Source organism: Emys orbicularis, chromosome 1 (assembly GCF_028017835.1).
Source record: "Emys orbicularis isolate rEmyOrb1 chromosome 1, rEmyOrb1.hap1, whole genome shotgun sequence".
Taxonomy (NCBI): Eukaryota; Metazoa; Chordata; order Testudines; family Emydidae; genus Emys; species Emys orbicularis.
The window spans coordinates 119,428,413-119,441,933 of record NC_088683.1 but is presented as its reverse complement, the minus strand read 5'-3'; the positions used below and the strand labels follow the sequence as shown (position 1 = coordinate 119,441,933).

The window sequence follows — 13,521 nt, the reverse complement described above, 5'->3', positions numbered from 1 at the left end:
TATGGCCCCTGGGGAAGGGGAGGCAGAGGGCTCCGCGCGCTGCCCTCACCTGTGGGTACCTCCCCCAAAGCTCCCATTGGCCGCGGTTCCCCGTTCCTGGCCAATGGGAGCTTCGGGGGAAGTACCCACAGGCGAGGGCAGCGCACGGAGCCCTCTGCCCCCTCTCCTCCAGGGGCCACAGGGACGTGGTGCCGGCTGCTTCTGGGAGTGGCGCGGGGCCCGCGGCGCCATGGGGGTGGCAATCCCACAGGCCAGATACAAAGCCCTGAGGGCCCGGATCTGGCCTGCAGGCCATATTTTGCCCACCCCTGTCCTAGAGAAATACTCTTCTCTGGGAGCGCAGACCGCACAAGAGATCTACACACTACATTTTAAACAGAAATTCAGAACAACTAATCTCTAGCATGGTTCTAGATTATTGGGGGAGGGGAGAATAAAGGTCTCTATGTAATGCAGTTATTGTGTTTTGTTTCTGATTTTGATAACAAAGTTTCTTATCTTTATTCTTTGAGCCAGTAGATCAGGGCCACTCAAATCTGTAATTCATAGGAGCAATTAAACAGTAGGCAATTCTCTTGTACTGTTTTCACATGTAATTTAATTGTTATTGTTTTCTTCTGATGAGTTTGAAAATTTAGTAACATATGTGATAAGTGTTAGTTTTAAAATGTTTTCTTCAAGTGTATAACAGTTTCCTAATTATATTTTTCTGGAAATGCTTTGTACCCATTGTAGAGTGACTGTGAATTTGAAGGGAGATCTTGTATACGCTTCTATTCTGTGTCACATGGAAGCAATATTAAGTCAATAAAGGTGAGGAAAAAGACCGACTTTGAACCCACTGTTTAATAATGATAGTGTGTTTTCTGATTTTACTTTGTCATGTTGAATTTGCACTTTTGTTCCTCCCTCCCTTATGCCTGCTGCCTGTAACTTGGCTGCTACTCCTCATCCACGCCCTGGAAAAATGCATATAAAATAGAACTTCGTACGGTTGTTTTCTTTCTGAAGCTCTCGCTGGCTCATACAGCAGTGCTGCAAACTTTCAGCGTTCAGTAAAGAATCGAGGAAATACTGTTAAGAGATGGAGCTTGACAACGACCACTGTATTAAGATGAATGATGGGAACAAAATTCCTGCACTAGGATTTGGTACCTATTCCCCTGATGCAGTAAGTAAATCTTTCATGGATTTCTTTGTCCTTAACCTGTTGATTAACATTGCTGGGCACTGCTATAACCATTGCCTGTAGCACTTCAGAAAGGGCTGCAAGATGAGATCCCTGTATATTAGTTTATAAAACTATTGACAATGTCTGAAAAGTGCTTTGGGGTTTAGAGTGAAAGATGATACTAGTATATAAATGCAAGAATATCATCGTCTGTAAGAAAAGGTTGTTGGTTTTTATTATTTGAGTGAATGTGGTGTTGATGCACGATTCCATGACCCAGAGCTGCCAAAACACCTGATCTACAGCAGATCTACCACCTAGAGCCCCACATGCATCTGTCAATCCACCTCTTTGACCTCCAGAGCCACTATCTAACTACCTTTGCCCTGACATACAGCACTCCCTTTCCCAGCTTTTGGCCCGTATGTCTCTGCCAATGCATTTTGGTCCCAACCTGAGCTTCTTTAAAGAGAAGTTATTTATTTTTAGCCCTTGTAGTGCTGCTCACTGAATTACACTGAGGGAAGGAAAATGAGTATATTTCCTTTTTCTCCCTTCTCAACAGTCCTGCTATCTGCTGATCCCAGTGTGGAGGGGACGGGTCTAGTGGCCAGAGCAGGGGGCTTGGAGTCAGAAGATCTGATTCTGCCTCTGAGTCACTTATGTAACCTTTGGGCATCTTACTTGCCTCTTTGTGTTTTAGTTTCCCCAGTTTTGTAAAATTGTGATCATACCTGAATTACCTCACTGGGTTTAGTTCATAAGGATAAAATTTTCAAAACCACCTAAATGACGTAGAGGCCTATGTCTCAGTGAGTCCTTCCAATCTTTGCACGGTATTAGCCAGACTGATATGATCTCTCTACTCCCAGAAAAGACCACCTCCTAAAATATGACTTTCCTACACACTGCAGTCTGTCAACTGCATCCATTCACTCAGGCCAGTTTCTCAGTTATACTAAGACACCACTCTAAAGTGGGGGTAATTTAAGGCCGCATCACACTGCCAGAGTAGTGTAAAGGGGCCTTTGTGTAATGAGAATCACACATGCCTCAACAGAGATTTGTCCTCTATGAAGCATGGCTGTTGTCAGATATTTTTCAATTATTAATCTTAATAGAGTCAAGATGTAACTAGATGGAAGAAAGCTGAGTCATTACCCAAGAAGCAACAAGGGTTCATGAAATCATAGTTCTCACCAAACAGTTTTAATAGCTGCCTTTGTTACAACTACTCATGAAAGGAATGCAGTCCTGCCAAACTCAAGAATTCAAAACCATAATTCAGTTTTGACAAAATCATGAGTTTGGCGTATAAATCATAAGATTTTTTTTTTTAAATAAATAGGTTGTAGCTCAGCTCAGCTAGACTGGGGGTTTTAATCCACAGTGTATGTTGATATCTGGTTCTTACAGCTCCTCACTCCTGGTCTCAGGGTCCCGTACTGATTGATCTTTAAATCTTGTAAAAAGAAAGCTGAAATAATGGGCCTGATATGCTGTTGCTCTGCATTTCAAGGAGTTATTTACTTCTGTGCACAGTGGGAGTAAAAAACCTATGTCATGTCTGAATAGTAGCTTTTTACACCTACATTCCATTTATTTTGCTGTGGTGTAGATGATGACACAAGATGCTGGGCAACAGAGGATCAGGCCCAGAATCTTTGAATTTCCTTTAAGGTAAATTCAAAGATTCTAAATGTGAAGGTATCAGAATCTTAAAAACTCCACATCAGGTCTTTCAGATGGGGATCAAAGCTCTAGGCTACTGGCATAAAATATCCCTAATCCAGAGAGATTGACACTACACCTTCTTAACCGGTAGGTTCAAAAAAGTAAATGTGAGGAGGCTACAAAGGTGGCTATTGAAGTTGGCTTCCGCCATATTGATGGAGCCTTTATATATGGGATTGAGGAGGAGGTTGGGCGAGCCATTCACGAGAAGATTGCAGACAGAACAATCAAAAGAGAGGACATATTTTACACAGGAAAGGTAAGTGGGTTTTGTTTTAACATCGGTATTTTTATCGTACTGCTTCCCGAGCTAATTATTTTGTCTAATTTATGAAGAATGTTGTCAATGTCAAGGACAATTTTAAAAAGATTGCATTTAGGGGAGTATTATTCACAGAATTGGGAAACTGCATTCTATAACAAGTTACAGGTTTGAGCACAAGGCTCATCTCTACCTGTGTGAAAGCAAAGCTAAAACGGCTACTTCATTCAGGGCCGACTCCTGAAGTCAGACAACAGAGTGACTCCCAATAACCAAGGACAACAAATTTAGCCCAAAAGATTTTAACCTTGAGAGTGGCCTCACATAGAGTTCCTGTACGGACCAAGTGCACTTCTGACATCCTGGCTGCATTTCAGCCGCTCGCCCTGCTTCTTCAGGAAACATTCACTTCTTACTCTCATGTGCATCTTTGCACACAACCACCTCACAACACAACCCTTCTGTTAAAAAGGTAAAGCCAGCAGTATGACACGACTAAGACATTTTAGAAAAATGGTTTTTACAGAAAGAAGAGACAAGAGAGGACTTTTTCAGAAAGAACAGTTGTGTTTGAATCATTACAGCTTTGGAGTACCTTTCACCGTCCTGAACTTGTCCGAAGCTGCCTGGAACAATCACTGAAGAAACTTAAGTTTGACTATCTTGATCTCTTCATTATCCACAACCCCATGTCTCTAAAGGTAAACATTTCTTTAAAAAATATACACAGGAAAACAAATGTTTGGTAGTATATCCATGGGCCAGAGCAGAGCTGTTCTGAAAAAGACCCGTAGTCCATCTAGTCGTACGTCCAGCCTACAGAAGTAGCCTATGATGGGTGTTCGAGGGGAAGGCAAAAGACAAAAGAAAAACTAATGCATGAAGCACAGTCTATAATGAAATATTTTTGGGGGGAAACTCATATTGTCTGTCCTTGACAATCAATCTATATTAAGCACATAGGTTATGCTTTTAATCCTTGCTATTAAAACATCATATGCTACCTGGTTCACACTATGCCACTAAAATATACATATATATGTGTGGACTGGCAAATTTACAAACTATCTTGGGAACTCTCTAAATTCAAATATACACTTAATGATCAAAAGCTATCTCTAGTTACTCTGGAAATTCACCAATAATCTATAAAACTAACCTTGGGTTACTGTGATCAGTTGTAATCAACTACAACTTCTTTATTAACCATGTGTTCATTAATTCAAACTTCTTTTTTTTTGTCAGAGAAGCGATCAGTTTTCTGTGACACCACATATGTTTTATCTATAATATCTCTAGGCACTAATTGCTTTTGACATGCATGCTTTGTTTTCACTGCGTATAAACAGAATTTCTTATCAAAGTAGTGCTTAGCTGAGCTAATTAATTTTCCAGTATCAACACATATCCTCTTATTGACACAAAATTATTTCTAGGCATTCATTTCAGTTCAAGGTAGAATCATAGGACTGGAACGGACCTTAAGAGGTCATCTAGTCCAGTCCCCTGCACTTGTGGCAAGACCAAGCATTATCTAGACCAGTGGTTCCCAACCTGCGGCCCACGTGCCACTTGCAGCCCAATCAACACAGAGCTGCGGCCCATGTGACATCCTCAGGGCCATACAGGTAGTATTGGATATGGCCCACAATAGTAAATAGGTTGAGAACCACTGATTTAGACCATTCCTGGCAGGTGTTTGTCTAACCTGCTCCTAAAAAACTCCAATGATGAAGATTCCACAACCTCCCTAGGCAATTTATTCCAGTACTTAGCCACCCTGATAGTTAGGAAGTTCCCTGGTTTGTCCTTATTTCCCCGTTTATAGATTGGCACTATATTTGCCCTTTTCTAGTCCTCTGGAATCTCTCCCATCTTCCATGACTTTTCAAAGACAATCACTAATTGTTCAGATATCTCCTCAGTCATCAGGCCCTGGTGACTCAAAGACATCTAACTTGTCTAAGTAATTTTTAACTTGTTCTTTCCCTATTTTAGTCTCATATCCTATGCAGGAGTGGCGGAAGTACCCTAAAAGGATGGGAGGGCACAGGCGCCCGAACCGAGGCCCCACACCACCCCTTTTCTCCAAGCCCCCGCCCTGATGCTACCCCTTCTCCCTGATCCACCGCCCTCAAACTGCCTATTCCCCCAAAGACCCCGCTCCCACATTGCCGCCTCTTCCCCAGAGGCCCCGCTCCCATTGCTCGTATTCCCCCCTAGACACCATTCCCTGCTCGTTCTTTTCTGCCTCCTGTCACTCGCCCTTATGACTGGTAAAAAATGGTGGGGGGGGGGGGGCATAGCCACCTGGCCCCTCCTGTTCCGGCACCCCTGATCCTACCTCATTTTCATGGGTAGAGATCCAATCAGTACTAACCTTTTCGGTGAAAACTGAAACAAAAAAGTCAATTAGCACTTCTGCCATTTCCACATTTTAGATAAAACCATTCTATTGCTTTTATCCAGCTTTAGAGTTCAACACCTTCCCTCCCCCACTCCTCCTCCTTACAACTCCTTCCTTGGCCACAAAATAGTTAAAATCCACTTGTGTAAAAAGCATCATGACCAAGGGGGATTTCCTTTTTGTTTTTAGCCCGGGACAGATCCACTCCCAAAGGATGAAAATGGAAAATTCATTTTCGATGTTGTAGATCTGCGTCAAACTTGGGAGGTGAGTGATGTGACTAACACAGTGTTAATTAAGAGCCCATCCAGTTTCCTTAGTCAGCCAGCTGACTGTTACCCAGAAAGCGCTCAGACTTCTGGGATTTTTCAGTCATAGGACCTTTTTAGAGGGCAAAGGAGAATGTATAGAAAAGCCAGTCCCTCTACTTCCTCAGGGGGCCCAGGAGGCCAGTGCGCCCACGCAGTTTTCCCAGGAAACAACCCCTGTCCTCTGGGGAACTCTAGCTCTGCTCACACCAGATTCCTACCCAGACTGAGCCAGTATCCTCCCTTTTAAGGTCCTACCCTACTCCAGGCTTGACAAGTCTCATGCCTGTGGTGGGTTGTGCCCAGAGGAGCTCTTTAACCCTTTCTTGACTGCTGTAGGAGCTGCCCCATCATACTAGGGAAGGTTAACTCCATCAGTGTCAGGCTTTGTCTTCACTACCCGCCGATCCGGCGGGTAGCAATCGGTTTATCGGGGATCGACTTACCGCGTCTGGTGAAGACGCGGTAAAATCGATCCCTGATCGCTCTGCAGTCGACTCCGGAAATCCACCTCGGCAGGAGGCGGCAGCGGAGTCGGCGGCAGCGCGGCAGCGGTCGACTTTCCCGCGTCCTCACCGCTAGGTAAGCCGACCTAAAATACGCAACTTCAGCTACGGTATTCACGTAGCTGAAGTTGCGTATCTTAGGTCGGACCCCCGCTGTAGTGTAGACCTAGCCTCAGACTGATAGAATTAAACCAGTACAATAACTGTGCATAGCCCAGACCTTCAATGAGTATTCAGGGTAGCTAGTTAAGTGAAATGTATTTTTACATGTGAACTGAGCAGATTTAAGGGGGAAATCACTGAGAGACAATAAACATGAAATCTCACATGGTTTTTTTTTTTTTTTTTTTTAACAGAATCACTTTGTAGAGCAGAACCGCACTTTGAGATGCTTTGGCCTTCCCTGTTCTTAGGACAGGGATATTGCCAAAGGCATTGTCAGGGACAGAATTGTAGTCTGGGCTTTACAGGTGATGTTTTCCACAGAGGAGGGATGAAATATTCTGCCCTAGAGTCAGCCAAGATGAGGACTCCACCAGATCCCTAATTCTTTAGCTAATGCTCTTTAAGTGGCTTGGCACTGCAGCTTATTAGCCAGCCAGCACTGAAGAGTTAGGCTCAAAATCTGTCCACACTTATCTACATTACAAAATCCATCAGTCAGTTTAATACCATTGGCGCTTCTATATCAAGAGAAGCCAGAAATGAAATACAAAGGGGCATCAGGTTAGAATTGAGGTGCATTGACAGAGCTTTGGGGAAGTTAGCATAATGTCTGCTCACCTTATCCCAGGTTCTAATTAGTGCTATTGGTTCCTCAGTTTCATGAGCATTAACTAAACTCCCTCATTTAAAAGGAAAAAGCTAAAACTTCCCCTGTGATATGTGCCTTCCCTTCAGTGGACTCTAGCAAGCTTTTTCTATTAAATGTAAAAAGTAAACAGGATTTGGCTACAGTATCATTGTTATCGTAGCACTGCTTGTGATTTGAGACTCTGCAGTCATTTTCTATTATGAGAGCAGGGAAACACTGGCGCATCTCAGACACCACAGCATGGCTACTGTCAGTAAATAGAGACATTCTAACGGTGACCACTGCACCTGTCCATCTCCTTCAATATTTCTTGTGTTTTCCCTTTAATTTTCATACTCAATTATTTTTTTGCTATAAAACTCTTAAACTAGTGTTCGTAGTCCCATACTTATGTGGTATCCTTATTTCTGTATTGTTCACTAGCAATGATTGGGTATCGCTATGTCTTTGAGGTTCTGTATATGTAAGGGACAAATTAGAGAGAAAGCAACTGGGAGAGACAGTGGCCAGATTGTCTACCTTCTACTGGGGGAAAAGATTACTTTATTTCAGTGGATTGGACGGAGATCTGATGCCTAAGTGAACGGTTAGAAAATGACTGTCTCTAAATCAGAGTTTTGTTCTAGAACAAATCAAATGTCCCCTACTGTATGTGTAATGATATTTTGGTGGAATAATTTTACATGGAGTGTGCCTAGTTGAGCATAATTTTTCTAGTCTTATGGAAATTATACTACCAGTAGTGATAATGGAACTGGCCGTTGTTGTTTTTCCCAGGTCATGGAGGCATGTAAAGATGAAGGCTTGGTGAAGTCCATTGGAGTGTCCAACTTCAACATCAGACAGCTGGAGATGATCCTGAACAAACCAGGGCTCAAGTACAAACCTGTTCTCAACCAGGTAAAACTCTGGCCTTTGGATGGAGACCTAAAAGTGTTGTGTTAGAAGAAATTCAGAACTTGTAGTCAGTGAAGATTTTCATTTATGGGAGAAGAACCTCAGTGTTTAAAGGAAACGGAAACTCCAGAATGTCTTTCTCAGCAGGAGATAATGTCCAGTCTTTCTTTTAAATCAAAAGGGAAACCTTCTTATTGCTTCACTTCAAGTAGACACAAGCCACAACAGTTAGACCCTGATATTGAACTCCTCAGAATTTTTGGGTGTTAGGACCAGTTGACGTTAAAGATGGGGGGCCATTAGCAAATACAGATTTAGGTTCAAGTTCTGAAAAAAAACCCATAATTTTATGGAGTTTGGAAAAGGGCTTTGTTTGTGCCCATCATTAAATTCATGGAAAATCTAATGCAAATCAAGAAAGAATAAAGTAGAAAATACCCATAAAGGAAACAGTGTTTGAGAGGGGCAGGCGAAAGAGAGACACAGCTGCTTCCCTGCACATCCAGAGATCCTCTCCTGCTACCTCATTCCCCTGCTATGGGAATGGACTTTAAGAGCACCAGCCTTTCTCTGCTTGGAATGTGAGGAGGTTTTGTTACCAGGTTATCCAAACTCATACTCAGAAATGTGACTTTCTAATCTATTTGCCTACCTTTCGTGTAGATACCCAGATGTATTCTATACATGCTGGATAAAGGGAAAGAATTGAGTTATATATGATAAGCAAAATAACACAGGATATGCACAGCATCCCATAGTCAGTAGTTGAAAGTAATTTTACCTCTCAAGTGTTTTTCTTTTTAAACTTAGCATAGCACAAGTTCTATATGGAGGATTATATATAGGTAGAAGGTCATTTTGAAGTTGAAAATCTAAACTTCTAAATTTCAATATTAAAATATGTAAGAGTAAAATGTCTTATCTTGAGGAAAAAACTATTGTTTCATACTCAAAAATGACTGAACTGATTTTGATTCAATTTCTTCCCTCCCCCTCAAAAAATTCATTTATGAGTTGAGACCAAGCATGAGACCAAGCATGAGAAATTTTAGACCAAGAGACCACATGAGGGGAAGTTATCAGCCACTGAAAATAAGGGCTTAGAATGAGAGTGCCATCTCGTCCATATCTACAGTTACAACTGGTCCCAGTAAAGACCCATAGAACATATATTAGTAGTTATCTCACTACAACTAATAGCCATGGCTTTAATGGCAGTATTGGTCCAGGACATGATATTGATCCATATTCTAGCTGCGTAACAATACACGATGGGCCCAAACCTCCTTGTAGAAGACTTAGTGAGGTGTCAAGTGGGACTACAGGCATGCGTAAGGCAAGCAGGATTTGGCCCTCAGTTTATAAGTCCTCATTAAGCCTGTCCCCACACAGCATGTATTGGCTTCACTGTCCTCTACTAGATAAACTGTTTCTTGGGATTTGTTATCAGCTAAACTGCACCCCGTGGTCACTTGCACTGCTAGGCTGTATTTTAATTGAAGGATATTTTACTGAAATTTACTTTGCTTTTTTAACATTCTGTATCCCCTCGACATAACATCTGCTGTTTCTTTTGTCTGTCTGCTGCTGCTTATATGATCTGAAATCTCAATTTTGGGTTGGGGGGTGATTCTGCAGGTTGAATGTCACCCTTACCTCAACCAAGGCAAACTACTGGCCTTCTGCAAATCCAAGGATATCCTCCTCGAAGCCTATTGTGTTCTGGGATCACAGAGAGACAAGATGTGGTAAGGAAAGAAACTGGACTGTGCTCCCATGTTTAGAACCTCAATAATGGGTTAAAGGGTACTTTCCCCTCCTTCCATCTTCAAAGTATCTGATATTTATAAAGTTATACAATACAAATGAGAGCTGGAAAAGACCTAGTAGTTTATTTTCAGATTGCACAGGCATTGTCCTCACTAGGCTGCGATGACTACATTCCTGATCCCAGAAATGCTCCCTGTTTCTCTGTTTCCTTTGTAGGATAGACCAAAGCACCCCAGTTCTGCTGGAGGACCCAGTATTGGGTGCAATTGCCAAAAAATACAACCGAAGCCCCGCTCTAGTAGCCCTGCGCTACGAGCTGCAGCGTGGTATCGTGGTCCTCTTTAAGAGCTACACCAGAAAGCGTATTGAAGAAAACTTCCAGGTAAAACAGGAGGGGAGAGAGAAGAGGATGAGGGACACACCTCCCTGTGTGCAGATTTAGATGGGACACTGTAGAGGGCTGAGAACTTTTGTGCCCTTGTACAGTATGGCACTGCAGGATCCTGCCTGAGAACTATCACATATTGTGTAGCGCAGTTCTCAGGCAGGTTCTCTATACTTAGAGAAGGCTTTTGCCACTTTAATATTTGAACTGTGTAACTTGGCACCCACTAGAGAACAAATAATAATATGGGGAGAAAAAACCCTGGAGTCCTCCTTGTGTCTCCAAAAGGGAAAATTCTGAGGGAGCAACTGATTTGTGGAGCCTTTTCCCAAAATGGCTAACCCTATACTTGACGTCAAATGGGAAAGACAAATGATCTTCCAGTGGGAGTGTGCCCCTTTCCTGCCCTCAGCCTCTTGCCTAGACCATGGGTCCTCTCCAAACCCTGCTCTGTCCTTCAATGCCCATTTTAGTCCAGGGTCTTAAACAGCTTTCCCAGGTAAATTAGCTTCCAATGGGATCCCTTGTTCTATTTTCCATACCCAAGGAATATCAGACTGACTGATTTATTCTAGATTAAGGGAAAGAACAAAACAAGGAGGAACAGCTACATGAGAGAGCACAGTGTGTATCTCCTCTGTAACATGCCCTTTACTTCCCAAAATGGCAGCTGCCTCTGCAGACAGCAGATTCCTAGAAGTTTAAAGGTAAAATGCACAGAAAATGAAATCACAACAGTTACATAGCTACATACCCTTCACCTCTGAAATGTCTAAAATACAGTGGAAAGAGCAGGCCCAAATTAATATACCTATTTCATTTCCTTCTCACATAACATGAGGCTTGTGCTTCTGTAGATGCACATGCATCCTGCAGGAATAACCCAATGTTTGATCCTGTCTTCTGTGTCAGGTTTTTGACTTCCAGCTTTCTGAGGAGGACATGAAAACCATTGATGGGATGAACAAAAACCGTTCCTATGTGCTTTTAGAACAGTAAGTCATAATACTTTGTAGTGTTTTAGAACTCTGTGGAGAGGCAGGAGAAAGGCAGCAGTGGTCACCCCACAAAGAAATAAGGATTTGTGTTATACTGACCCTAGTGATGACAAAGGATGTACTTAGGATCATAGCTATTACGACTGGAATGGAGTCATGCAGTTTAAGGCCAGGAGGGACAACCAGATCATTTAGTCTGATCTCCTGTATATCACAGGCTACCAACACCACCCAGCACCCGCACACTGAATAGGGTTGCCAGGTGTCCGGTTTTCGACCTGGCTCCAGTCAGCATCACTGACAGGTCTGTTAAAAGTCCGATCAGCAGCGCACCAGGACTAAGGCAGGCTCCCTGCCTGCCATGGCTCCATGCAGCTCCCGGAAGCAGTGGCATGTCCCCCCTCCAGCTCGTACGCATAGAGGCAGCCAGGGGGTTCCGCACGCTGCCCCCTCCCCAAGCGCTGGCTCCACAGCTCCCATTGGCCGGGAACCATGGCCAATAGAAGCTGCAGGGGCGGCGCCTGCGGCTAGGGCAGCACGCAGAGCCACCTGGCCACGCCTCCGCGTAGGAGCCGGAGGGGGGATATGCCACTGCTTCCGGGAGCTGCCTGAGGTAAGTGCCACCCGGAGCCTGCACCCCGACCGCCCCCCCAGCGCCCCAATGCCTGCCCCAACCCTGATCCCCCTCCCACTCTCTGAACTCCTCAGTCTCAGCCCGGAACACCCTCTTGCACTCCAAACCCCTCATCCCCAGCCTTGTCAGAGCCTGCACCCCCAGCCAGAGCCCTCACCCCCCCCCCCACATCCCAACCCCCTGCCCCAGCCCTGATCCCACTCCTGCTCTCCGAACCCCTCAATCCTAGCCTGGAGCACCCTCCTGTACCCCAAACCGCTCATCCCCAGCCCCACTCCAGAGCCCGGACCCCCAGCCGGAGCACTCACCCCCTCCCACATCCCAACCCACTGCCTGAGCCCGGAGCCCCCTCCTGCACCCTGAACTCCTAATTTCTGGCCCCATCCCAGAACCCAGAGCCCTAACCTGCTCCTGCACCCCAATGCCCTGAGCCAGCCTGGTGAAAACAAGCGAGTGAGTGAGGGTGGGGAGAGCAAGTGACGGGGGGGTGGGGGGTGGAATGAGAGGGAGTGGGGCTTCAGAGAAGGGGTGGGGCAGGGACGGGGCCTCGAAGGAGGAGCAGGGCAGAGGCAGGGCAAGGGTGTTGACACTGAACCCAACAACCAAAACCAGACCAAAGCATTAAAGCCTATGGGAGACTAGACACTTATGTGCCACACACAGAGAATAGGCGGGACCGAGGTACACCAGTGCCTGAGGCCCCCACAATGACAGCAAAATGGACCTGGGTGGGGTCATTTATTCAACCCCCCCACAGTGAGGCAGGAGTGATTTCATTGACACAAATTCTGCACTTCATTACTCTGGTAAAAATCCACAGGAAGTGACTGCAACTGAGTTCCTCTGGATACACTGAAAGCTGAATTTGGCCCATTATCACAAAATGTTCCCTGTAGTGGGTTATGTAGTCTAACCTTGAATTTTTCCAGTTTGAAGGGAAAGGTATTAGTTATAAACTGTGCTGTAACTTACTGTCATCTCACTAGAGATGATGCATTAGAGCACCCACATGCTTAAATAGTACAGTGATGAAAGAAAACCCTTAGACAGGTAGAAAGTGTTGCATGTCTGCTCTGAGATCCCTGAGTTTTGCCCTCAGATGTCCTAATAATATAGTTACAGGTGGATAGTTCATAAATGTCACCTTTTCTTTTTAGATTTTTGGGCCACCCTCAGTTTCCATTTAGGGATGAATAATGGAAAGGATCTTTTCACTGTTCCTGATTTTATTTTACGCATAAGGAAAATCAGACATACATTTCATCTCCGTGCCCCATTCCTGTGATTAGTCCTAGAGAAGCACCCTGTTCTGGAAGCCCACCTTCTGCTGGTGATGTCAAGAGATCTACACTGTACATTTAAACAGAAATTCTAATCAACTCAGTCTCTGAATCGAATGGCACTTCATTGCTAATTGAGAAAAAATAAAGGTGTCTGTGTAATGCACTTATTGAGTCTAGTCTCTATTCTTTGATAATTATGTTTCTTTTCTTCATTCTCAGAGCCAGCAGACCCAGGCCCCTTAGTAGTGCTCTGTGTGAGCTGTTATTGGTCTCCAAAGTGTGGTTGGCTGAGCTGGTTTGAAAAATGAGGGGGTCTGTCCACTTTGGCAGGCATTGTTGTCACTCAGCAGCA

At 44.2% G+C, this 13,521-nt stretch overlaps 1 protein-coding gene across 1 annotated transcript; it reads left to right on the top strand.

Annotated features, from left to right (window-relative positions):
• The first annotated feature begins 1,084 nt into the window (after positions 1-1,084).
• LOC135894591 (estradiol 17 beta-dehydrogenase 5-like) lies at positions 1,085-13,083 on the top strand. The gene is made up of 9 exons (XM_065422729.1): positions 1,085-1,171; positions 2,997-3,164; positions 3,752-3,868; positions 5,764-5,841; positions 7,980-8,102; positions 9,738-9,847; positions 10,086-10,251; positions 11,167-11,249; positions 13,044-13,083. The coding sequence occupies exons 1-9, from the start codon at positions 1,085-1,087 to the stop codon at positions 13,081-13,083; spliced, it is 972 nt and encodes a 323-aa protein (XP_065278801.1).
• Positions 13,084-13,521: the final 438 nt, after the last annotated feature.

Excerpts from the sequence above, each read along its gene's own strand:
- LOC135894591 (XM_065422729.1), top strand. The coding sequence starts at position 1,085 with ATGGAGCTTGACAACGACCACTGTATTAAGATGAATGATGGGAACAAA. Across the intron at positions 3,165-3,751 it reads ACATATTTTACACAGGAAAG|CTTTGGAGTACCTTTCACCG; the intron begins GTAAGTGGGTTT and ends GAATCATTACAG. Across the intron at positions 9,848-10,085 it reads TCACAGAGAGACAAGATGTG|GATAGACCAAAGCACCCCAG; the intron begins GTAAGGAAAGAA and ends TTTCCTTTGTAG.